The sequence below is a fragment of the Loxodonta africana genome, chromosome 1 (genome assembly GCF_030014295.1).
Source record: "Loxodonta africana isolate mLoxAfr1 chromosome 1, mLoxAfr1.hap2, whole genome shotgun sequence".
NCBI classification, from domain to species: Eukaryota; Metazoa; Chordata; class Mammalia; order Proboscidea; family Elephantidae; genus Loxodonta; species Loxodonta africana.
Window position 1 is genome coordinate 61,870,731 of NC_087342.1, and position 26,631 is coordinate 61,897,361.

The window sequence follows — 26,631 nt, forward strand, 5'->3', positions numbered from 1 at the left end:
ATGCATCTTAGATGGCCGCCTTACTAGCATTTAAGACCCCAGACGCCACTCTCCAAGGTGGGATACAAAATGTTTTCGTAATAGATTTTATTATGCCAATTGACTTAGATGTTCCCTGAAACCACGGTCCCCAAACCCCCGCCTCTGCTACACTGGCCTTCGAAGCATTCAGTTTATTCAGGAAACTTCTTTCGTTTTGTCTAATCCATCCATCCCTCTTGATGTTTCTATTGTAACTTTAAAAAAATACAAATTTGATTGTTACGCTGCTGCCAAATCTCTCTCAATAACCTACCCAGCCTCTTCCTTACAATTAGTTTCATGAAGAAAACCAAAGTCCATAACAAGGCACATGTAAGACCTGCAAAACTCTTTTTAGCGGTATCTCTTAACTTCTGTGAAGACTTTAGCCATATCAAACTTATTAGTGTTCCTCACAGTCAGTATTTCTGAGAATGTGTCAGTGTACTAAACTGTATGAGTATATGCAACAGCTGATGCTCTAAGAACTCAGTGTAAGATCTCTTCCAAGTCGATTCCCCAGATTTCTCCAACCCTTACTCGCAGTCACAAATAGGTCCTTTTTGTTCTGTGGTGCTGTGGCACCTTCTGTACTCTTCTAACTCAGCCCTCGCATACTGTATTCTAATCACTGAAATACCTTCAATATTCGAGTCTCTATCCTACTAGACTGTGAACCCCTAAAGTCATGTCATGGTTTCCTCTGGCTCTACCTCTAGTATCTAGCCCAGTGTCTGATATGTAGTAGAGGCTCAATGAATGCTGAATGAATGAGGAGACAGCAACTGGTGTTCTTAAAAAGTATAGAGCATTTCACCTTGGTACCATGTTTCAAGGTTTTAATTTAATTTTACCGTAAGTACCCTGAATCTGAATCTTCCAATTTTGATCTAGGATATGGAATCCCTACGGAATCATATTCAAGAATAAAACATTTTATTTCCTGAGAAGTATTAGTACTTCACAGAAGTCTGAGTTAAGAACCTCTCTAGAATATCTTATTTACCACACTAACACCAAGAATAGTGGTCCATGAGACGCAGCTGTTTAACACAATCCAGGATGCAGCAATAAAAACAGGAAAAGAAAGTTTTCTTTCCAGTTTGGAACGTATCATTTTAATTTTTAAAATTGTATTCATTCTAATGTTATTTATGAAAAAACTACCACTAGAGCAGACACTGTTTTTTTAATGTGGCACCCCAATACCTGTAAGAGTGCCTGGCATGGAGGAGGAGTTCAATTGTTCAATCAGTGAGTGCACACAGGATCTAGCTTGGAATGAAGAGATGAGTGAAGAAATGTTTTAAATAAAAGCAAAATGTTCTAAGCATTTATTCAATTACCTCTTTGCAAATCTGCTTCATTGTGACTTCCTCCAAGTTAGCATTTGCCAATAATTTCTTTACTGTTTCCTTTAACTCTTCATCTGTGGGAGGTTTCTTCAATTTTTTAATTAAAGGTTCATCATCTGAACTATCCTCAGATTCACTTTCTAAAAGTAAGATATTTTATTATATGTAGATAAAAATTTTTGTTAGGTAGTAAAATAAGTAAATATTCAAAACGGATTGGTAAGAATTCTATAAGCTTTCCCTTAAGAGACTGAATTACTGGGCTGAGGGCTGAGGGGACCATGGTCTCAGGAAGATCTAGCTCAATTGGCATAACGTGGTTTATAAAAAAATGTTCTACATTGTACTTTTGTGAGTAGCGTCTGGGGTCCTAAAAGCTTGTGAGTGGTCATCAAAGATACTCCACTGGTCTCACCCCATCAGGAGCAAGGGAGAATGAAGAAAACCAAAGGCACAAGGGAAAGATCAGTCCAAAGGACTCATGGACTACAACTACCAAAGCCTCCACCAGACTGAGTTCAGCACAACTAGACGGTGCCCAGCTACCACCACCACTGACAGGGATCACAATAGAGGGTCCCAGACAGAGCTGGAGAAAAATGTAGAACAAAATTCTAACTCAAAAAAAGACCACTTACTGGCCTGACAGAGACTAGAGAAACCCCAAGAGTATGGCCCCCGGACACCCTTTTTGCTCAGCAATGAAGTCACTACTGAAGTTCACCCTTCAGCAAAAGATTAGACAGGCCCATAAGACAAAACAAGACTAATGGGGCACGCCAGCCTAGGGGCAAGGACTAGAAGTCAAGAGGGGACAGGAAAGCTGGTAATGGGGAACCCAAGGTTGAGAAGGGAAATCGCTGACATGTTGTGGGATTGGTAACCAATGTCACAGGACAATGTGTGTACCAACCATTCAGTGAGAAGCTGCTCTGTTCTGTAAACCTATATCTGAAGTACAATAATAAAATTCTGTAAGCTTTCAACTGACTCTCAAAGATCATAAATCACTGTGTAGGTTATCTATAAAACATGCATTAATTTTTATAATTTTGAAAAATTATAAACTGGTATACTATTTCCCCCCATTGCAGCTTACCTATTTTCCACCCACACTAATATGATGCTATAACATATATAACTTATCTTTAAAATTGTTGATAATGTGTCATTTCTAACATACCTTTTTTGGAACTGTTTTGATTCTTCTTGGTGGTGCTGCTGTCTGCCTTCTTAACATTAGCACTTTTTACAGATTTTTTACTTTTAGAAGTGGCTTTTGGTTTAGGTTTTTCTCTTTTAGATGTCTTTTTTGGTGGCTGCTGGAAAAGAAAGCAAAGTACATATATGGATGAGATTCATTCTCATCACTCCCCTATACTCCTCAAAATATTTGCATAAATATCACTGATTAAAAGTTATTACCAAGTATCAATTTTTCAGAGACAACAAACTCAACTTTATTTTCTCCCAATACAAGATGAGGCATAAGAAGTTAAGAATCAATCACTAAGAGTACTAGATGCCCACATTTTTTCTGCACTATGGATAGAAAACTTAACATGCATTACCTTACTTAATTTTGGAAAAACTCCTAAAACATAGGTACTATTATTATCCTCTCTTACTTACTGTCTCTCTCAACTAAAATGTAAGCTCCATGAGAACAGGACTTTTTTTTTCCCTTGTGCTCACTGATGTTATCCTCTGCCATTAAAGTAATGCCTAATACAAAGTATTTGTTCAATAAGTATTTATCAATAAATGAGGACATGGAAGCTGAGATAGGTTAACTTCTCCACAGTTACAGGACTGATAGAGGCAAGGTTAAATACAGGCCTGCCTGGCTCCTCCACCTGCATTTTTAAATACTAACCTAGACCTGATTAAAACAAAAGTAAAACACATGCATATGGATAGGTTAAAATGACAAAAGTAGTTTCCAGTTATTTTACCTCAAGCAGAGCCTATGAAATTAGGAAATATTAATTCTTCAATTAATAAACACTCTCAAAGATAAACTATCTAATATAAACATCACGAGACAACTTAAATTCTCACATTTACACAAGTAAACTACTGTAAATCACTTTTGACAAAATGTTTCAAGTGTTTCACACTGGTGGCTTCCGTGTATTATAATCACAACTCAACCTTGTTATGTTTTTAGGACAGAGACACTCATCGCACTGCTACTAAATACAGTTTACTCATTTTAGTGTTTGGCACCAAGTCCCCCCCCTCCGCCCCGGCCAAAAAACAATAAAAAAACCCAATCCATTGCCGTCGAGTCAATTCCAACTCACAGTGACCCTACAGGACACAGTAGAACTGCCCCATAGTTTCCAAGGAGCACCTGGTGGATTCAAACTGCCGACCTTTGGGTTAGCAGATGCAGCTCTTAACCACTATGCCACCAGGGTTTCCAGTGTTTGGCACAGGGTCAAATTAACCAGTAAGCAAGGTATGCATGGGCTTAGCTATGTCTACTTACTAATCTATAATGCACAATTTCAAGAACAGGTGAAATTGTCCACTACAGATTAGTAAATAAGCACAAGTAAGCCCACGTGTACCTTGCTTACTAGGTAATCGTCCCTAGTTTTATCTTCTTTCTTGCTGCACCACCATCACTGTACATCTCTATATAAGCCCATCAACACCCCGCATTATCCCAAAGAACATACTGCCACTAGAAAATGAATTTAAGAGATGTCAAGGGCTGACATGCTTCTAAAAGTGAAGTCCGTGACCTTTACTAAGGATTTTTGCTATCTGCGGGTCATTTTTACTTATTTCCTAATTCTCAGTATTCCAGTTAGTGGGGGTTGGACAGGCATGTTTCATCAGGTTTCTATGACCCACTTAAGTTTTAGGTATCCACCTAAACAATAGGCTCTGAAAGTGAATACTAAAAATTTGTAAGTTCTGTTGATGCACTTAATACACAGAATAAAATAATCACTACTGTCACTTTCCTGAGTACCTAGGTAGCACAAATAGTTAAGCAACTCCACCACTAATGGCAAGGCTGGAGGTCTGAATCTACCCAGAGGCACCTTGGAAGAAAAGAGTGGCAATCTACTGAAAGATTACAGCCACTGAAAACCCTACAGACAGCAGTTCTACTCTGAAGCACATGGCTCCCTTGAGTTGGAATCGCCTTGATGGCAGCTGGTTTTATTACTGCTCCAGTCAAAGGTTAAGTAAAAGCTGAGCCTACAGATCATTCAGATATTTTCTAAGAAACTAGGCTATTATTGGAAGAATTGAGGAGGGAGAGCAAGAGATAATAATGATGTTAGAAACTTTCCTGTCCTCTCCTGCCTTCTAGTCCTTGTTCCTGGGCTGTTGTGCCCCTTTAGTCTCATATTGTTTTATGGGCCTGTCTAATCTTTGGCTGAAGGGTGAACCTCAAGAATGACTTTACTACAGGGCTAAAAGGGTGTCCCAGGGCCATACTCTTGGGGTTTCTCTAGTCTCTGTCAGGCCAGTAAGTGGTCTTTTTTTGTGAGTTAGAATTTTGTTCTACATTTTTCTCCAGCTCTGTCTGGGACCCTCTATTGTGATCCCTGTCAGAGCCGTCAGTGGTGGTAGCTGGGCACCATCTAGTTGTGCTGATCTCAGTCTGGTGGAGGCTGTGGTAGTTGTAGTCCATGAGTCCTTTGGACTGATCTTTCCCTTGTGCCTTTGGTTTTCTTCATTCGCCCTTGCTTCCGACGGGGTGAGACCGACCAGTGGAGTATCTTAGATGGCCACACATAAGCTTTTAAGACCCCAGGCGCTACTCATCAAAGTAGAATGTAGAACATTTTCTTTATAAATTATGTTATGCCAGTTGAGCTAGATGTTCCCCAAGACCTACATAAAAGTACTTTTAATGGTGCCTGGCACATAGGAAACAATAAATATTAGCTATTATTACTATTAATGGTTCCCTTAGTAAAGTGAAAATTTATTATGTAAATATAATTTCCTACAATAACTCAAAGTTTTCTTTAAAAGGAAATGGAAATTAATTACACCTGTGGTAATTAACCATGATATATCATTGTTATGTCAATATGTTCTGGTTGATCCGACTGGACCCAAGGACATCCAAATCCTTGCAATAACAAGTCATGTTATTTGTATTGGATTTCACTTATCTTTATTCACCAGTTGCAAATTATTCTATGACAAATACAGGGTGAGAATTCAGTAGTTTCTTTTTTAGGCTGTGTGTTTGCATGGGTAAAGAGGGAAAGTGAAATACTAAGTTAACTGTGAAACTCACACCTGGGACGTCACCCTGGACAGAGGCCAGGTAACTGATGCACAGCTTGGGCTCTAGTCCTGCTGGTGTTAGTTGCTGCAGCTGAACTGAAGCTGTGTCATCAGGCATGGGACGAAGAGGTAACTGGAAAATGGGGGCATCTCCAAGTACAGCCCTAAGTACTAGACAGAATGGACAGTTTTTGGCAGTTTAGACAAACATGGCTATCTTGAAGGTAAGGGAAAAGAGGCACTGGGACAGCCAAAGCGGAAGTTGAGTCACGCCCACTTTAATTTTACAGGAGTTTCAAATCTTTACTTTCACACTTTGGAATTCCGTTCTCCTCCTCTACCTGGGAAAATCCCACTTATAATATAGATCCAGCTTAATGATCGCTTCTTCCAAATCTTTCACAATACCATCAATTTCATAAATCCGTACCGCCCCAGTGCTTGATTTATAATTAATTTATTCCTACTTTATTTATGGTATTGTGAGACAGTGAATAAAGAACACAGGCTCTAGATTCAAACTTTCTGGTTCAAATCTCACTCCGACACTGACCAGTTTTGTATCCTCAAGCAAACCATTTGCCCTAATTTTGCAGGCTCAGACAGATCACCTGGCCCTTCTCTACCTGTTCCCATCTGTAAAATGGAGGCAATAATACCTAACCTTCCTGACTTTTAACATTTTTCCATCTCTGACACTTGAGTATACTTTATAACTTATGTAAAATAATGCCTTATAGGCATCTTAGATTTGATGAGCCATGGTTATTATCTATATTAGAGCTGCTGTGAGGATCAAATTAATAAATACACAGGAAGCAGCAAAGAACACTTAATACATGCACATTTATTATTGTTGGGTGCCATTTAGGTGATGCCAACCCACAGTGACCTCACAGGGTTTTCTTAGCTGTGATCTTTATGGAAGCAGACCACCAGCTCTTTCTCTCACAGAGCCACTGGGTGGGTTTAAACTGCCAACCTTTCAGTTAACATGCCAGCACTTAACCAGATGAGCTCTTAACCAGATGAGCACTTAACCAGATGAGCACTTAACCAGACGAGCATTTAACCACTCCACCACCAACGCTCCTTGTACGTTTATTAAATTTATGTGTCTGTTTTCCCACTATATTGCAAGCTTCTTATGGGCAGATCTGACACTCTCTCTGAGAACACACACCTCACCATTTGTTTAGCTCTATCCTCCCCAGCAACTAGAACAGCGTTTGGCATACAGTAGCCACTTAACAAATATTTGTCATGTTCATCTCTGTATCTTTTGCAGGACCTAGTCCATCTGTACTATGAACCCAGAGTACAGATGGACTAGGTTAAAAATCTAATTAAAAGGCTACACGGGAAATAAAAAAAGCATTTGTATAGTACTGCTTTCACAAACACTATCTCACACAAACTAAAAAACAAAGAAAAAAAAAAAAAAACAAATCCAAAGGCAAAGCAAACTATTTATCTTATTATAAATGAGAAAACTGGATCTGAGTAGTTAAATGAACCAACACCTTATAGCTAGTGAGATGCAAGACATTTTAATTGAGTCCAGTGTGCCTTCTATTACACAAGCTGTTTATATAGAAATGACTAATGTACTTATATGTTTCTTTAAGCCAGTGTTGAAACTACTGAAGTAAATTATAGTAATTCGCAGGATACCTATTTATCATATTCTTAAATTTAATTATTTTTCCATTACACACAAATGTTACTAACCACAACAAAGAACCAAAAACGCTGGCAGAAAGTACAGAAAGGCAACAAAAGACAACCAATCCATTTTAAGGCTGCCTCTGGCCCCTATCCTCCAAACTTTATATTGGCTCCAGGAGCCTTTTAAGGATGTCTTTTTAAGCTAAGACGGGTCCTGGCGTAATCCCAACTTTGTATAAACTGTTTTCTCCAAATCTCCTTCTTTCTTTGCCATGGTAACCCCTCTTATTCATCCTTCGAGGCTTGGATCAAATTGTTACCTTCCCTGAAGTGTCCCTGTCCAGGGCCATGATCTTGCCTCCCATGTACCCCTAGAAAGACTAAGTACTGGATCTCTTGAGTTTCCATGTTATCTTGTCCATACCTCTTTTTTTTTTTTAGCCCTTAGCTTATGTTCTGCTACAGTTTTTTCCTAGTAATTCCTTACCTCCGTCCTCCTACCACCAAAACCAAACCACTTAAGGGCAGAAACTCTGTGTCTTATTTATTTTTTGATTCCCAGCACACAGCTGAGAACTGACGCTTCGTAGTTGCTATGTAATTATTTAGAAAACCGAGTTGGGAAAAGATCCTTGGGGTGCTAGATAACCTTTAAAGATCTCTCCCAACCCCAGGGTTCTGGTTGATTAGAATGAGCCTGCTGACTAAGACAACATGTCTTCTACTAAGAGCAGTTAGCAAAACTTCTTTATTTTTAACATCCCTATTGTCTGGTACAACTTACCTACCTAGTTTGTACCGGTAAATGTAAGAGCAAAAAAAAAAAAAAACCATTAGATCAAATCACCAAGGGTGAGGCCTGAATACCTATATTTTTCAAAAAGCCTCATAACTGACTTATACAGGTGTAAACCATTTAAGATGAGAAATTTATGGTTTCAATCTGGGGTCACCAAGCTTTTTCTGTAAAGTGCTAGACAGTAAATATTTTAGGATTTGCAGACTATGTATGGTCTTATCACATAGTCTTCTTAAAAAATGTTTTTCTTTTTTAAATGGGGCAATCATTCTTAGCTTGCAGACTGTAAAGTAAACAGGCTAAAGGCTGAATGTGGCCTGTAGGCCATAGTTTGCTGACTCCTAGTCTAGACTACAAATTACTACACACATACAGGGGGAGGGCAGGAACCAGGTAAAACAGCTGATCAATCCTCAAGTAATAAAGTATATGTTAGCAGCTTTCAGTTTTAAGTTTTTACAAACAGAAATGGATTTATAGTCTAACTTTCCTAAAACTACTGCTTACCATCAAATTTTGATCTGTATCAGTAGTCGTATAGTGAGAATGCTAAAGACAGAAATATATGAACTAGATGCTCTGCAAAGAAGGAGTAAGATGGAATCCCTGGCAGGCACAAAACAAGCACTCAACTACTTAGCCAAAAGGTTAGCTATTTGAACCCACCCGGAGGTAACTCAGAAGACAGGCCTGGCAACCTTCTTCTGAAAGGTCACAGCCTTGAAAATTCCATGGAGCAGTTCTACCCTGTACACATGGATTCGCCCTGAGTCAGAACTCAATGGGAACTAATAACAAGAGAATACATTAAAAGAGGTCATTACACATTTATTACATCCTCAAGGACAAAAAGGAGGATGTATCTTCTTCTCTAACGAGGGTCAAGATTAAATGAGACGTAAGATGTGAAAGTACATGCCACATAATAGATTCTCAATAGTGTCTTCCTTATAAAAACCAAACAACCCTATAGGACAAAGTGGAACTGCCCCATAGAATTTCCAAGAAGTGCCTGGTGTATCTGAACTGCTGATCTTACGGTAGCAGCCGCAGCTCTTAACCACTATGCCACCAGGGTTTCCCTCTTCCTTACACGTACCAATAAATGCTTACTGAATGAGTGTCACTCTTCCCCAGGTAGACTGTAAGTACTCATTTTTTTCTCCACTTAGCAAAATGCTCAGGTATAGAATAAGATTCATGTGAATGAGTGAGAACGATGATCCTATTCCCAAAGGTTATATTAGTCACACATTATAATGCACATCCTCCTGAATTCTCTATAGTCTGGCTTCAACCTAGTTTACTCTAGGTTCATCCCTCAACGCTCTACTTCCCAGCACACTACGCTAATCACGAACAAGTATGTTTGTCAAAGGCATCCTGCACTTTCCTGCTTCCCATCTTTGTTCATGTGTCCGACTTTCTTCTCCATCCACCAATCCCAGTTGGTGCTTCTTCCATTTCCTCCCAAAGCCTTCACTGGTCAATGGATATGGAAATACTTTCTTTTGAAATCCTTTAATACCAAGAATCACTTAAATGGCATTTGGGTAGAAAATGTCTTTTACATCCCCAACAGTACTTAGCACACCCCCGATTTATTAAACTAAGCAATCATAAAATTACATTAGAAATCAAGTACTGTCCCCTACTTTGAGTCTCTTTTTAAATAATCTAAAAACCTCAGTAATTATAGTAAAAACATTATGTGGCATTATAAAGGAAAACATTGGAGACACTTATGATATTAACAGATCTGTCATTTAATGAAATGGGAAACTAAGGCCTGAGCCTTTTAATAAAATTTCTGGGAAAAAATCAGGTAACCAAAAAAAAAAAAAAATACTGAAAAATTGAATTTCCAAATTGTCATAGGATTTACTTTTAAAGATTCTGGCTTGCTATTTTTGAATACGTTGCAAGTAACTCCATCAGGACCATCAAATATTATAGGTATTTTTAATATGCTAAAGGGGAATAGATAAAAATTGACAGCTGCCATACTTTCAGATAGTACAATGCATTGCACGCTGAAAGTTTAAAAAATTAGTAAGAAATTTTTTAAAAGTTTAGGAGCGGTTTCCATGTCTCTGATAACCATGAAGGTACAGACTTAGAGGACTGGCACAAGTACTTTTTGAAGGAAGGCAAAAAAAAAAAAAAAAAAAAAAAATCTTGGGAGAATAAGGCTTACCTATCTTTTATAGGCAGCAGGGCTCTTGAAGGAGGGTCTCCAAAGAAGACGCCTGTCACAGAGCCAGAATCCTGTCCTCACAGCAGAAAGGTTGTACTGGGTGAACAGATGAACAAAATAAAAAATTAGCTTAAAATACACCATTCTTTTAACAACTTGGCTGAGAAAACTCAGGGTGCCAAGAGTAAAGAATGTGTAAACCTCATCAAAGTTCACAAAAGATTATGAAAGCCAAGTCTAAGTCTAAATGGATGTGTACAATGATTATTCAACTTTGCCTTCCAACAAAAGGTTTAATTGGTTTTAAAAGGTTTCATAATTCCTCTGATCAAATTATGGGATGGAAGAATTCTTGGTTTTTTAAAAAATATAATTAAAGAGGACAAAACTTTCATATTTTACCCTCACCACCACCAAATAATTCCTCAAAATGCCTGAATATATAGTTTATCAAAAATTATACCTAGAAGCCTCCCAGTTTGATAAATATTGTAAGCTCACTCAACATTCCAGTTTGTATTTGCCTTCCACCTATAGTGACAGGAAAGCTAACAAGTGGACTTCACAGCTTCCCTTGCAGCTAGAGATGGCCAGAGAACAAAGTTCTGGCCAATGCAATAAAGGTGGAGATCTCTGGTAAAAGGCATCCCTTCTGGGAAAAAAGGGCAAAATACTACTAGGAGAGAGCCCTTAGCTCTTCCCTTCTGGGACATGGATACGATGCCTACGGGTCAACAATTATGATGATGAAGTTAAAAGCCACATGTTAAAGATGGTAGATCATGATGAGGAAAGGCACCCAAATCTTTGATGCCTTTCTTGACCTGCTGTATTGGCCCAGAACTGCCTGTCTGTGGACTTCTTGCCATCAAAGAAAAGTAAACTGTTTTAGACATTAGTAAGGTTTTTAATTATTTATAGTTGGAAACATTCCTGACACATGGGACTATTTAGATAAATTCTAAACACTCAAAGAAAAAATTCAGTTTGTTTTATACTTTTCTAGAGATAAGAGTACTATAAAAACACTAGGAAACAAAAACTAAAAAAAGCGTTAGAATTAAAAAAAAAAAAAACAGAAATAAAGTATGCTTTTAAACATGTAAAGACTGGTAGAATTGTCTTTTTCTCCTACATGGGAGGAACCGTTTCTTCTTCTTTGTGTACTCTCTTTTCTCTGTGCCTAAGGTTGAACACCTGTGAATGGTTTAATCTCACAGGTTCATTTTAGCAATCTTCCCATAAAGATGCTAACCCAATATGCACTCTTAATATGGGAACCAGTTGATTTTGAGAATCCATATAAAGCAAACCTGTTTATTTTCCTATTTTCTCATTTTAAAGAAATTTCATCCACTATTTTCTTCCTAATTCCCAATTACTCTTCCTACTGCTACCATAAATATCCAAGAACTAAGCTAATAAGAAAGTTCATAATAGCTATTTTATAAAAAAATTACCTACTTCATACTCAGAATTCTCTTATTTGAGTTAATTTCAAGTAAAATGAGGATTAAAAACTGCTGTGAACCACTGTATATCACAGAAATGGAGATACAGGTACACAGAAACTCAACCACAATTATCAGCTACCATGCTAAATGTGATATACTTTCTTATAAGACACTTAAAAAACTATGCAGACTTTAAAATTCTACATTTTAAAAACAATGAATTTACTTGTAAATTAAGCATCCTGCTCTTCCACACAGCTAAAGTTAAATACAAAAATTAGCAGATGAATGAAAAATATTTAGCCTCACTTGGCCATTGCAACTAGCCAAGAGACAACTACAGTTAGAACTGGATTTCAGCTTAAGACTCTAATTTCAACATTATTTAGCCCAATGTCCTCAATTTATCAAGGGAACAGCAAATAGTAAAATTAATCTACTCAAATTCACAGTTATTTACCCCAGAAATCCAAAATAGAATAAGAAGCTGATCTTAATGGGAAGATCTTCTATTTATGAAAGAAAAATTAGTTTTAGGAAATAAAGAGTAAATTTTAATAATTTCCTATCAAAAATTTACCCAAAAAAAAATTCCATCTACAAGCAATCTACAAGTTTTCTGATCATTCTGAACCTCTTTACGGTCTTTTCTTTTTGGTCTCATAGAAATGACCAAAAATACCTCCATTTATAAAGTCCTTAACAAGGTTGCTACTTGTGAGTCTTTATAAAATGGAAGAATAAGAACAAACAAAGTTGCTATAGAAATAATGTCCCTTCCCCAGCACTTACCTTTCAATGGCAATCGGAGCCTTTCACAGAAACTGAATCAGCAATAGAAGGTTTTTGATAAGGATAGCCCTAAATATGAAAGGGTTTTCAGAGCCATGAAGAATACCTAAGCTCGATGGAGGGAGATTTACCAGAGGAACAAGATTTTAGTCCAGACTTCAATGGAATGTGTTTTATGAAGTCTGTCAATACCAGCTCATGCAGAAAAATCCCTCAAATAAAACATAACTTTTATAATGTCTGATCTTATATACTTAATGTCTGTAAAAGCATTTTTGTGTTATCCCCCACCCCAGATGCATTTTCAGCATTTAAACTTGGTTTCTAGCAACAGACCCTAATTTATGGGACAGCAGAAATTAAGGCTTTGATTTATGATGGGCTAATTCCACGTGAGGTCAGCATCTTCACCTGGAATTATAGTTACAAATAAATTAGGGGTCATCTATATTTACAGAACAATGGCACAACAATCTAGAAAACAAATAGGAAGTAAATGAGTGCAAAATATTTCCCTTTGCAATAACAGGAAGACTGGGTTTCTTAGAAATCTTCCTAGTGACAAAAGGCCACCTTCATACTAGTATCAAGGGCAGCAGCACTGGTCATTTAATACAGCTCTATGAGGCTGGGGCTATTATTATTCTCACTTTACAGATGGGAAACTGAGGTATAGAGTGTTTAAATAACTTGCCCAGGGTCAGAGTGTCATAATCTAAGGCAGTACTGGGATGTGAATGCAGACAGGTTCCAAAGCTGATGCTCAGAATCACATGGCCTCTATGAAAAGTTAGATGTTTATATTTTATGACAACTGTTCACACTACAGCTCTGTCCTTAAAAAAATTACGAAGCATAGCGAATAGCATATAGTAGGTAGCCAAAAATTTGCTGAATGAGAAACACTATAAAATTGCCACTATTATACATATAAACAAACAAGTTTTTCTCCAAGGTATCCTTAAAATCTAATCCATGAAAACCTTGGTGCTCGGATTACTTATCTCCCTTCATACTCAAGATATATTAAGATATTCATGAAGCATCTGCCAAACTCCTGACATTTTTAAATTTATGAAGTATCATACTTAGCTCTATTGTCTTGATAAAATTTGACATTAAAACTAGTTTGAACTTTAAACACTTCAAGACAAATATACACTAAATACACACACATAAGATCAGAGTGCCACCCTATCTGTATCCCTCTGATTTAGTGGTTCTCGGCCGGATGTGATTCTGCCCACTGGGGACATGTGGCGACATCTGTGGTTGTGACAGCTGGGGAGGAGCAGCAGATGTTACCGCATCTAGTGGATAAACATTCTACAATGCACAAGGCAGCCACCACAAAGGAGAATTATCTGGCCCAAGACGTCATGCCAACATTACTCAAGATCCTAAGTAAGACAAGGGAAACTACCCAACTTGCAGAGCAAAGTTCTGACCTGAAGGGGGCACCAAAAAAGAAGAGTCTCCCCAAACACCATTAACAATAATAAGAACCCATCTTGTACCTGCTCTCCCAATCTACTTGACTGAAGATACACCGTAAGGAGAGGGTAAAGTTAACCATTTTAATTGCGTCAGCAGCTCGCCTCTTCCTGAAGTTTCAATTTGGAAGCTAAATAGTCTCAACAGTTGACAAATATTCCCAAATAAAACGGAAGGCATTCCTAAGCAATACAAAACTTCACCCCAATCAAATAAACTTGAAATATTGTTATTCTCATTAAATAATCCCCAAAAAATTGAGGAAAAAATAGTGGTCTTTAAGCCCTTGCTTTCTGCATAAAACAGAATTAAATGGTTCAAGTCAGTGACAAGATATTAATATACTATGAAAAAAATTCTCCAAGAATCAACTCCTATGTGTTCCTGCTTAGGATATGCACACACCCCTTCCTGTCCCATCTCCCTACTCCAGCCTCAAAGTCCAGCTCAAAGGCCCACTTCAAATCCTGTCCACACCAAACTCACTCCTTTCCAACTTATGCTCTAGCAGAGCAATGAAGTTAAAAACTCCTCAACGGTAAGCAATGGTTTTATATGTAACTTTCTGCATCTCAGAATTAACAACCAATATATGGTCTTGTGGACAGTTGCTAAAATCTATGTTTTCTGCTTTTACCTATTATATAGCAAGAATATTTAACTCTTCCCATGAAAAGAAATGAGAGAGAGAAAAAAGAAATGGAATAAAGCATTTTACCTCCTCTTCACTTTCTTTATCTTCATCATCTGAAGATTCTTCCTGGTTTTTCTTTTCATCTTCATCACTACTAGATTCATCTGAGAGAATTTCAGGACATTTGGTTTGCTTAGCCTTCCTCGCCATTCCAGAACTGTTCCGTTCCTTTTTGCTGCCTTTACTAGAAGTTTTTTTGGATTTTGGCAGTGGCTGAATAAAAAAACACACATATATATTCACACACATATATATAAAGATAACACCAATGAAGTACAGTCGTGCATCACTTAATGTCCATGATACACAGGATGTTACGCAACTTGGATGTTGTACAAACACCGTATTATATACAGGCAGTCCCTGGGTTACGTGCCCAGTCCTGCCCGTTGTTCTACCCACCAGAGGAGCGGGAGCAGCCCAGGTCCAGCAGCCCGTGAGAGAGCGCAAGGGCTGTATCCACTGGATACAGGAGGCCAGCCTTGCCAGGTGCGTGGGTGCCCGCAGGCCAGGGGCTGCACTGGCAGCTAGAAGGGGGCTTTGCTCTCATGGTGGGCGGGGGGGGGGCAGAAAGGGAGGTGGCTGTAGGGACTGGGCGGGGAATGGGTGTGCCAGTGCTGGGAGCGTAGCTGGCGGTGGTGGCCCTGGCTACTGCTGCCCTACTGGTGCAGCTGCCATCACTACCCAGGGCCAGGTGGCCTGTGATAGCCCTGGGCCCTGGCGACCCGCCAGCACCCCAGGCAGGAACGGAGGAGTCATGGCAAGCCAGCTGGGTGGATTCAAGCTACCGATCTTTCGATTAGCAGCCACAGCTCTTAACCGCTGTGCCATCAGGGCTCCGCTTAGCAACCCTGTTGCCGTTGAGTCAATTCTAACTCATAGCGACCTTATAGGACAGAGTAGAACCACCCCATTGGGTTTCCAAGGAGCACCTGGTGGATTCAAATTGCCGAGCTTTTGGTTAGCAGCCGTAGCTCTTAACCACCACACCACCAGGTTTTCCCCGCTTAGCAAAAGACTCTTCAAATAGTGAAAGGAATTTGTATTCTAGGTTCTGACATAGGACTAGAAGCCCAATTACACAGTGTTAAGCTCAGTTGCTTATGCTTTATTACAATATTTTGAGTTAGACCTGTAATTTATTTCATTCTTATAAGCATCAAATTTGTTGCACTCAAGGGAAAGGGGGAGTTTATGGTAATGCTGGTGGAATGTTTTGGATGGTGGCACAACATGAAAATGTAGTCAGTGTCACTGAATTATTAATGTGGAAGTTGTTGTGTTGGTGTGTTTTAACCATTAAAAAAAAAAAAAAAAAAAAAGTCACAGCCAGGAGAGTTCCTTGCTTTACAGGTCGTGCCAATACAAGAGTTGGGAGCAACCATCCGTAAAGAAAATGAAATCTGACCACTAATTATATATCTTGAATCTGTAAATCGACTATACTGTTTATATTCATAACACTCTGGACTTTACTTTCAATATAAAACCTATAACCAAGCCCACTGTCGCTGAGTTGATCTCAACTCATAGTGACCTTACGGACAGAATAGACCTACCCCATAGGGTTTCTAAGGCTGTAAATCTTTACGGAAGTAGACTGCCACATTCCCCTCACATGGAGCAGCTGATGGGTTTGAAGTACTGACCCTCTGGTTAGCAGCCGAGTGCTTTAACCACTGTACCACCAAGGCTTCTTTCAGGATTCCCTGTTCATATTTTGCCGATGAAATGAAGTTAAACTCTAAGAATGCTGGGTATTTTAATTATGAAAACCAATTAAGAACCACAAAAATAACTGCACTATTACTTTGATATTCAATTAAACTATGCATATTTTAAAAGCACAGTAGCTCACTTGAGGAAAACGCATGATTCTAATAACCAACAAATCTAATTTTTAAATGCTTTCTTAGAAGAGTATTTGCTAAATTCTGAAACTGAAAACCATAAAATAATCGTGTATAACAAAAGAATCTAAAAAGACATACACTAAGAAATTATTATTTATTCCTGAAAATACAGATATCTTTTATGTTCTTGGGGCCCTAGTAGGACAATGTTTAAGAGCTCGGCTGCAACCAAAAAGGTCGGCTGTTCAAAGGCACTAGCAGCTCCCTGGAAACTCTATGGGGCGGTTCTACTCTATCCTATGGGGTCGCTAGGAGTCAAAATCGTTGGCAATGGGTTTGGTTTGGTTTTTATGTTCTTAAATTTCTGCCTATATTATTTTTTCTAATTAGCAAAAACATCAAGGGAAAATTCTGTAACATAACCTCAAGACAGATATTCAATTGTATAAACATCTGTGGTAATTTCAGGTAAGATCTTTTGTGAAACTAGTAGAACCACAGGTCCTTTCTCTCACAGGAGCTCCCGGTCTTCTCAAGGTCACTGTTACCTGCACAAACATTAAGAAAATGTGGCTGCTCTGTATACGTGTAATGTTCTAAGGCCATCTACAAACAAACCACAGGATGGTCGGCTCAAAGCTTCTAAAGGCAGACTGGGAAACAGTCAATCTAGGTCACTCCAGAAATTTTAAGTTAGTGGACCAATCAACGAAGTTTCTCAGAGTGGATTCTCTACAAGAAACTGCCTTGGATATATGTAGATATCCTTGTAAACTCAACAATTAACATTCAAACCCAGGAACCAAATCCATCTGGGTAAATTCTCCACTGGCTTTATTTGGAGAAAAAGTGACTCACTGGAGTTCTGGTATTGTATTAAAGATCCACAATTATCCGAAAGGGCTTTTAGAATATTCCTTCTTTTTCTAACTACATACTGTAAGGTTGGATTTTCTTTTTATACTTCAAGCAAAACAAATACATTGGAACAGAGTAATACAGAAACAAGACATTAAAGAGATTAAAAAAAAAACATAAACTAACTCCCAGAAATCACTTTTCAGCCAAAAAACAGACAGGCCTACAGTGAACAGCAGTAATACCGCGAGGGATGTGTTCCTCAGAACAATCAACCATCTGAGACCAAAAGGGCAGCATTTGCCCAAAAACCAAGTTCAGAAAGCAGGAAAAGGTGGCATAAAGATGGACGAATGGAAATGAGGAACTCAGGGAGGTAGTGGGTACAGTACTGTCACAATGAAGGGATTGCAACTCATGTCTCGAAACAAAATGTATATAAATTGCTGAATGGAAAACTAACTTGCTCCGTAAACCTTCACCCAAACCACAATAAAATGTTCAAAAAAAAAAAAAGAATCACTGCCTTAAATGAACTAGATTTTGTATAAACACCAGAGGAAAAAATAAAGGCAATGCCTAATCATGATTAAAGCATTAAAAAAAATTTTATGGAATTAAAGTTTAAACATTTTTTTATATTTAAAAGTTAATGCCTCTCTTCTGACTCATTTTTTTTTAAAGTAGAGCTAGTTTTCATACAAAAGATTACCTGTTAATATGTAACGGGCTTAACACTGTTACTTAAAATTTTTTCAGTTTTCACTTTAAATCTAGTAAATGTCAATATAATCCACAGAAACAAGAGCTCTTGAGATCCTCATTGATTTTTAACAAGGTAAATGGGTCCTGAGTCTAAAATGTTTGAAAATCACCAAGAAAAAGATGAATATAAACATCTCTCTCCTAACTCAGGCAACTTAGTAATTGCTCCTGGGGGACCAGTGGCCTAACCTGCCATATGAAATTCTTAAAAAGTACACGCAGAGCCATAGTAAACATTTGGAAAATAAAAAAATAACCTCTCATCTTTAAATACGCCAATTTAAAACACACACACACAAAAAAATCATACCCCTTGCTTGGTTTGAACCCCTTGACTATACGAAAAAAGTTTAATACTCTGTTAGCTCCTATCTGTCCTTGTCCAGTTAATGGTAATCAGGATGAAGGGCAGGTAAAACAAAGTCCTGGAAGTATTTTCTGGTTTCTATTCTTTATGCCTATTCCCCTAGCCAGGTGGTGTGCCCCTCAACTCCCAGGCCCACTAAATCTTTTGACTTTCTTTTCTATCGAAATGAGAAAAAGTATGAAAACCTTTGCTGACAGACTTATTACAAACTGAAAATGCAAGGTCATGTAAGCAAAACTTCAACAGACATTTTAAGTTGCTGATGTCCGTTGTCACCGTTAAATAATTACGGTAAACATAATCTAGATTTTAGGAAGAAAAGAAAATTAGTGTCATTTTACTGCCACACCCAGTTCCTGGGCTCTGCTGAGGACTCTGGAAACCCAATCCTGGAAACATATAAGAGCTTTTTTGGTTGTTTTTTCATGACGTTATTGTAGCATATAGAAAATACCCACTTTGAATACACTCCACGTCTTGTCTTTCCTGACCTGGTTATAGGATGCATCCCCTAACCTAATACCTGAACCCAGCCTGTTCCTATCCTTCCAGTACTTTCTAGAGACATAAACCAGGACACTTATTTTGTATTTTCTGCCCCACCTGAGTTTAATTTAATAAATAATTATCTTTCTTAATCTAGTATCTCCTATCTACGGAGCGTATCCCTACGCTGCCTACGTTACTTCTGTCATGAAACTGTTGAAGGTATGCCTATGGAAGGCATATTCTTGGAACATAGGAAATATCACCAAATGCTAATAGCAATGATGCTGTTAACTAAATTATTGTTTCATAAAAATATGAAAAGGCTATAATTTATCATTTACTATAAAAATAGAACAAAACTGATTCTTACTTTGCCAGAAGGCTTTGGATGCATTAAGAAATTCAAGATCCGCTTCACCAGTTCGCTATTTACACCTGATCTCTCCAAATCAAGAACCTCACAGATGCTCTTTAACATGGCATTTCTGAATCTAAAACAGAAAATGAAAGAAACCAAAGTGATTATGTAGGAAATTTATGAACATTCTCCATGACATGAAGCCAACAGCCAACCAAATCCAGTCTGCTCAGTTATATACCTAAAAAAAAGCAGCCAATGTTTTGCTGAATCTTAAAGGTATTCCTAATAATCTTAATTAGTATACTAAATATGATAAAATAATTAACAAATTGAAAACACCATTTACCTATTAAAAGTTTTAAAAGTAATATAAGAATAAGCTAACTTTACTAGAAAATTACACAATGTTATACTTTTCAATACTATAAAATTCAGGGAATTAATCCTTCTGCCTGATGATTTAGTATTATTTTTCTCCTCAGCATTCCTACTAATGATACTGTTTCAGTGAAGGAATAGGTAATCACCTGTATTATTTAAAGCTCTTCAACTACAGAGATTTAAGAAACAAAAGCTCTAGGAATGTACCATCTAGCTTGCATTATTCTGAAGGATACTGTTTCCATCAAATTCATTAACTTCAAAATGTTTATATGGTACCTATAAAGAGGGGAACACAGTGACCGAGGACAGGCCTGGGAAATATTTTTCACTATGTTCCCTCTTAGAACTTTTGAATTTTAGACTACCTGAATGATTTTCTGGTATCACTCTTCTAGGAAACAGAAATTTAACAGTTTTCATTAATCTTGATATATGCTACTTATATTGGAAACTAAGATATTTCAAGTTAATAGTTACGAAGACAAGTCAGGTCTTGACATTTAAAGCCAAAGAATTAATCTACTGAAAATCTATGACTGATCATATTCAAATGTTAAAAAAAGTAATTAATTTTAAAGTTTGTACATTGAAACACGACACTTACAAAAACAACTTACTTTTTCAACATTTCTTCCTTCTTTTTATATTGAACACTTCCTTTTTCAAATGGAAAGCCACTGAACTGACCCACATTCTTCTTTAAAGAGGACACCTGAAAATGTTTCTCTTATTAATGTTATATATTACCCAGTAATGTACACAAGAAAAAACTAAAAACAGTATCTGTCTCCAAGTTACAATGTTTTTTCCCCAACATTTTATTCTGAACTGAATAGTAATGTTACTAATATGTTAACGTTATAAAAGGTCTACAATCTTAATTCTTTGAAAAATCACATTATGAATCTAAATTTCCATCTGAAAATTTTTACTCGTAATTATAAAACCACAACTAAATGTTATTTGACAGTACCAAGGGATATGGAAAGGTACTACCTAAAAAGATGGCCCCTTTCCTAAGTAACTTACTTTATTATTTTCCTATTCAGAAAGTCAGGGATTTTATTCTTTGAAATTCAAAAGAACAGACAGCATCCCAAAAAGTTAGTATCATTTACTAGTTATGGACTTGTATGAATTACACTGATTAGGATAGAATGAGATAATACACGTGGAAATAAATTATGCCACGCTTCAAATGTTCTATTCTAAATGGCAAACTTTACCTTGCCCACGCACAACCCAAAGCAGTTTTCTCAATTTCGAAGTTATGTGTACAGTACAATAACTGAGTAAATGAAACACTGATTTATTCTAACAAATCCTTCGGCAAAGAATTACCATGTTATCTATCAGATATTTGTTCAAAATGAGATAAAACTGTACTGAATCATTTTTTCTGAATGGCTAGAACATCAAAAATAAATTTAATACATTTAAAAATTAGTAAAATTACAATTTGGATTTCTTAATTAGAAATTTCAGTTTTGGTTACAAACAACTGCAGTAAAAAGAGCCCTGGATATTACAGCCCTAGTGGCTAAAATCAGCTATGTGTCCTGTGACAAGTCATTTAATAAGTGTGTCTCAGTATGTTCACTTGTTAATTGTTAGGGTCCTTTCCAGCACGAAAATTATGCTTCTGTTGTGAAGTATTTTAATACATAAACAGGCTTCTAGGTTAGAGATTAAAACAAAAACAAAAAACAACTCTTACTGTGCCTGGTCTGTTGTAAAGCAGTTTGTGTAGATTTCTAAGTTCATCTGTTTTCTTCTTACTCAGAAAGAAATGTATCCTTTCAATTTCACAAAGTTTCTGTCCCTTTCCTAGAAAAAATACCATAATAATTAAATACCCACTGCTTGTTAATACATACACCAAATTAATTTTAATGAGATTTCACAGCATAATTTACATATACTTTCTACTCTAATAAGGTAGGTTAAAGAAAATTATATGAAAAGTATAGTGCTACTTACCAGACAGTAAAAACTAAGCACTACTAACATTTTGTCTATTTAGGCATTTTCACCACAAAATGAAAGGAACACAGAATAAACTTACCTTGTGCAATTGTAAATGGCTCTCTCTGTAAGGAAGAGACTTGCATTGTCAACCTCTCCACTTTTTTCTTCTCTCTCTTGCCTTCCACGATGAGACTTTTTTCTAGAAATTAGTTTAATATTTCTTAAGTAACAGAAAGCTTAAAGAATGTATTAACTTTATTAGATACACATATAGAAAAAAATTTCAAAAGACCAAAAACCAAACCCACTGCCATCAAGTTGATTCTGACTCATGGTGACCCTCTAAGACAGAGAACTGACCCAAAGGGTATCCAAGGATGTGAATCTTTAAGGAAGCTGACTGCCACATCTTTTTCCCTCAGATCAGTTAGTGGGTTTGAACTGTCGACCTTTTGAGCCCAGAAACTAAATATCTAACTCTTCTCCTAGGTAGTTTTAAAAAGCAAATGATAAAAACACTTGATAAGTTAATGGCACCACTGAAGTTTTTTTTTAGAGTAACATGCTACTTAGCTGGCAACCTCACAGGGGACCCAGTTTTTTAAAAAAAATAATCAGAAGAACTTTTACGCAATTACATTTACTGCTATGGAAGTCCATTCACTTTACATACTTGTATAAAAAAAAACTACGTAGGCCCTAATTAAGCCTATTTGTACAGACATGATTCTATAAATTGTGATTCACAGTTTATTATACATCAGAAACAGCAAGCTTAAATGAAGAACATAAAGGCTTCAAAAGATATTCTGAGAACAGCAATAATTTAGTAAGCTGACAGAAGAGATAAAAACAAGGACCTCAAGGCCAGGGCTTCGAACCATTCCTTCCTCTATTCCCTGTTGAGTCCGTGGCCAAGGAAGCACAATCAGAAAAGACTTGTTTGAATTTTTAAAATGTGGGTGAGCCAAAACAATAGCTGGAATTGAAAAAATTATAAGTCGAAGCCCTGCAAGCAACCTCATCTCCCTCTTAGAAAACCAAGGCAGTGTATACATTGCATAGCAACCAAATCTCCTGCCCATCGGTGTTGGAAAAAGCGGTGCCCTGCTCAAAGATGGCAGCCAACCATGCAGATGTTAATGTGTGCAGCTCTCCACGGTCCTGCCAAGAATCCAATCTCACGCATCAGGCAACTAAAAGGGCCCACTATGGCTCTTCTAAGTCTCCCATTCCAGCGCTTTGACCCATAATTTTTCCTGTCCCTGTCGGGAAGGTGGGGCAACCTGATTCTGAACCTCTGTCCCTGCAGAGATGATAAATGAGCATTTGAATTCTTCCCTGAGATTCAGTTCTGAAAGAACCTACTCATTCCCACATACCAGCCCTCAGAGGTGGCTTCCACTCCCCCTGACCTTTCTGAAGGGCTTCAGCTCTGGCATTTTGTAACCCCCTGCAATCTCCATGGGGTGATTTCTGATGTTTTTAGTCCCTGTAGTGAAGGCCTGGGGAGAGCAGATTTTCTCTTCTTATCTTCCACCTCATTTAGGTCCCCTCACAATTCCATGTGAATTGAAAGGGCTGAGTACCCTGTACTGTTTAATAAAAATTATTTTTAAAAAAAGTACAACAAAAAAAACCATATACATATTAAAACTTAAAATGTTAACCTTGTGTTTATCTAAAACCATTCACCTAGTGACTGAAATAAAGTCTAAGAGGACATTGTGTGTGTGTGTGTGTGTGTGTAAATATATACTGAATGCCTGTTTTATGTAGAGCCATACTAGATACTAAAGGGGAATGAAGCGATAACTAAGACATTGATCACCTCTTGAAAGAGAGCATGTCTACTAGAGGAAATGAGATACAAGTATACTCCAATGTAGAAGATGATAAAACACCTTAAGATACAAATAAAAGCTCTATAAATTGAAGAGGGAGTCATTATTTTGGACTAGAGAAAAAGGGTCACGACACTGGAGCTGCATAACTATAGCTGATGCTTACAGATCAACATAGACAACAGAGCACACAAGGGCCACAGTCAGGGCAACTTCTTAGACATAGCCAGGCACCTTGCAAGAAGAAGTTCCTAGGCTTGAAGGCAAAGGACCACAGACATGGGGGACGTCTACCTACTCAACTTGCGCAACATAATTCATAAAGACAAAGTTCTGCATCCTACTTTAGTGAATAGCGTCTGGGGTCTTAGAAGATTGTGAGTGGCCAACTAAGATACAACTATCAGTCTCTTACCATCTGGAGCAAAAGATAATTAAGAAAACCAAAGATCCAAAGAAGTAATTAGTCCAAAGGACTAGTGGATCACATGAACCACAACCTACACCTCAAGACCAGAACTAGAGGTGCTCGGCTATCACTACCAACAAGTCCGACTGGGCTCACAACAGAGGGTCCTGCATAAGGTGGGAGAAAAATTTCAAAACCAAAATCAAATTCACAAAAAAGACTAGACTTACTGGTTGGACGGAGATTAGAAGAACCCTAACTAAGACTTATGGCCCTAAGACATTCTTCTAAACTGGAACTGAAGCCATTACTGGAAACAACCAAACCACAGAAAGGCCCATAAGATAAACAACATCTGAGAGAAACGTGTTTCTCAGAACAATCCACTATATGAGATCAAAAAGGCAACACCTGCTCAAAAGCAAAGATGAGAACACAGGAAGAGGTAGCAACTCAGGACAAAAGGAAACTGGGAACCTAGGACAGAAATAGGGTGAGGGCAGACAGGTTGTAAGGAATGGAAACAATGTCATGGAACACTCTGAATACAAACTATCCAATGGTAAACTAATTTGCTATGGAAGCTTTCTCCTAATGCACGCACACGCACACACACACACAAAAAGAACAGATTAGTCACAGAGAAGCAAGCAGAGATGGGGAAAAAGAGATGCCATGTCACATAAAGATCACCAAGGAACAGAAGTTCAAAAGAGACAAGGACATTCCCCCAGAGCCAACAGACAAAGAAATCCTTCCCCTAAAGCCTATGCCCTAAATTCAGACTTCTAGCCTCCGAAACTGTGAGAAAATAAATTTGTTTCCTAAAACAACAACAAAAAAGGACACTGAAGCTGGCTTTGAAGGACATGTAAGGCTTGAAGATGTATTTGTACAGACAAGACATGGATTTCAGCAGATATATTCTGGTATATTCCAAAGAATGAAGAGAAAGCACTCTAAGGCAGACACTATTATCACTCCTCTTCCTTTCCCTGCGTAATCTGAACCATTCCTTGCCTTTTACTATCATCTAAGCTATACCCTGGTGGCGTAGTGGTTAAGTGCTACGGCTGCTAACCAAGAGGTCGGCAGTTCGAATCCACCAGGCGCTCCTTGGAAACTCTATGGGGCAGTTCTACTCTGTCCTATAGGGTTACTATGAGTTGGAATCGACTTGACGGCAGTGGTTTTTTAATAAGCTATAAGCTAATGACTTCCCAGATCAACTACTATGTATGCCAACGGGACAGCTCTACTTCATGAACTACAGGTGCCTAAATTCAAAACAGGAGTCATAATCATCTTCAAACTTGCTCACCTCCGTCAATTATTTTCTTCAGCAAATGGTAATACCATACACACAGCTGCCTGAGACAGAAACCGAGGCATCATCTTTGAAACTGTCACTCTCTCTCTTCTACCACAAACCCCAACCACAAAACCACTGCCTAATTTGGTCACTCTGACCTCTTGCTTGGCAAAGATGTCATTAATTTTACTGCTTTGCTTCCATGATAACTAAGTAGTAGAGGTAAACTTTCAGGGCTAAAAAAAAATTTCAGGGCTAGGTGAATAAAAACATTCAAAATTTTGGTTTTTCCACAAATACCTCAAAGGAGTGAAACAGAATAACTAGAACTGTATCATTTTTAAAATAAAATTACCATTCAAAAAAAAATTACAATTTATTCATCCAGAACAAAATGAGGGCTTCTTTGAACTACTGCCAGTCCCCCCAAGCATTACTGTGTCAGCCACATCAGCCATTAATAGTATTTTTACATGACATCTTTCTTTCTTTCTGACATAAAGAAAATATTCATTATCTACTGTGGTGTCCCAACCATGCCCTAAAAAATGACTAAAATATCAACAAAAAATTGGAGGAAAGTGCTGAGAAAGTCTTTGACCAGAAGTGATATTGCAGTTAATTTCCAGTCACTGTATTATGAATTTAAAAATAATTTCTATTTTGTTCTAAGCGTTTTTGTACCCAATTATGGACACACTCCCTTCTTAAAGCACATACCACTTTAAACAAACAAAAGACGTACCTTGTAATCTCAACCTAGACTGCATTTATAAGATGCTGATCGTAGACAGCTTTACACTTTATATTTAGACTTAAAAGAAACTGACAGTTAAACTTGGATTTGGGAAGAAAACTTCCAAACTCTTCCCAAGTTTGGCTGAGGTGTAGGCATATACTAAGTAAGCCTAGACTGGGCTAATACAGAAAAATGCCAGAATATGTGAGTTGAATTTTTAAATAGTTAAAAACATCTTAGGAAGTTTAAACACCTCAAAGATGCCTCACGCCATGCATCTTGGATAAACAGGCACAGCACTCGACTCTGTCGTGTTCTTCTGCTTCATGCCTTCAGTCAAATAATCTTTAATATTGTCCTCCCTTAGACCTGGCTGCCCAGTTGTTAAGAGCTCAGCTGCTAATCAGAAGGTTGCAGTTCGAATCCACCAGCTGCTCCTTGGAAACGCTGCGGGGCAGTTCTACTCTGGCCCATGGGGTTGATAGGAGTCAGATTCAACTTGACTTCACTCAGTTTTGATTTTAAGTCACATTCAGGTCCAA

At 37.7% G+C, this 26,631-nt stretch overlaps 1 protein-coding gene across 3 annotated transcripts in view; it reads right to left on the bottom strand.

Moving 5' to 3' along the window:
- Window positions 1-26,631, bottom strand: part of DEK (DEK proto-oncogene) — a 32,883-nt gene that overhangs the window by 4,955 nt on the left and 1,297 nt on the right. Inside the window, exons 3-9 of one of the 3 annotated variants that reach the window (XM_064281206.1) lie at window positions 21,883-21,984; window positions 21,535-21,644; window positions 20,435-20,529; window positions 19,443-19,563; window positions 14,765-14,953; window positions 2,560-2,695; window positions 1,368-1,516 (exon numbers count right to left, since the gene is read on the bottom strand). In XM_064281206.1, the coding sequence (XP_064137276.1) occupies window positions 1,368-1,516; window positions 2,560-2,695; window positions 14,765-14,953; window positions 19,443-19,563; window positions 20,435-20,529; window positions 21,535-21,644; window positions 21,883-21,984 (902 nt within the window). Of the gene's footprint in view, window positions 1-1,367; window positions 1,517-2,559; window positions 2,699-14,764; window positions 14,954-19,442; window positions 19,564-20,434; window positions 20,530-21,534; window positions 21,645-21,882; window positions 21,985-26,631 lie in introns of all 3 variants that reach the window. The other 2 variants (XM_064281196.1, XR_010321280.1) reach the window with 2 other exon arrangements.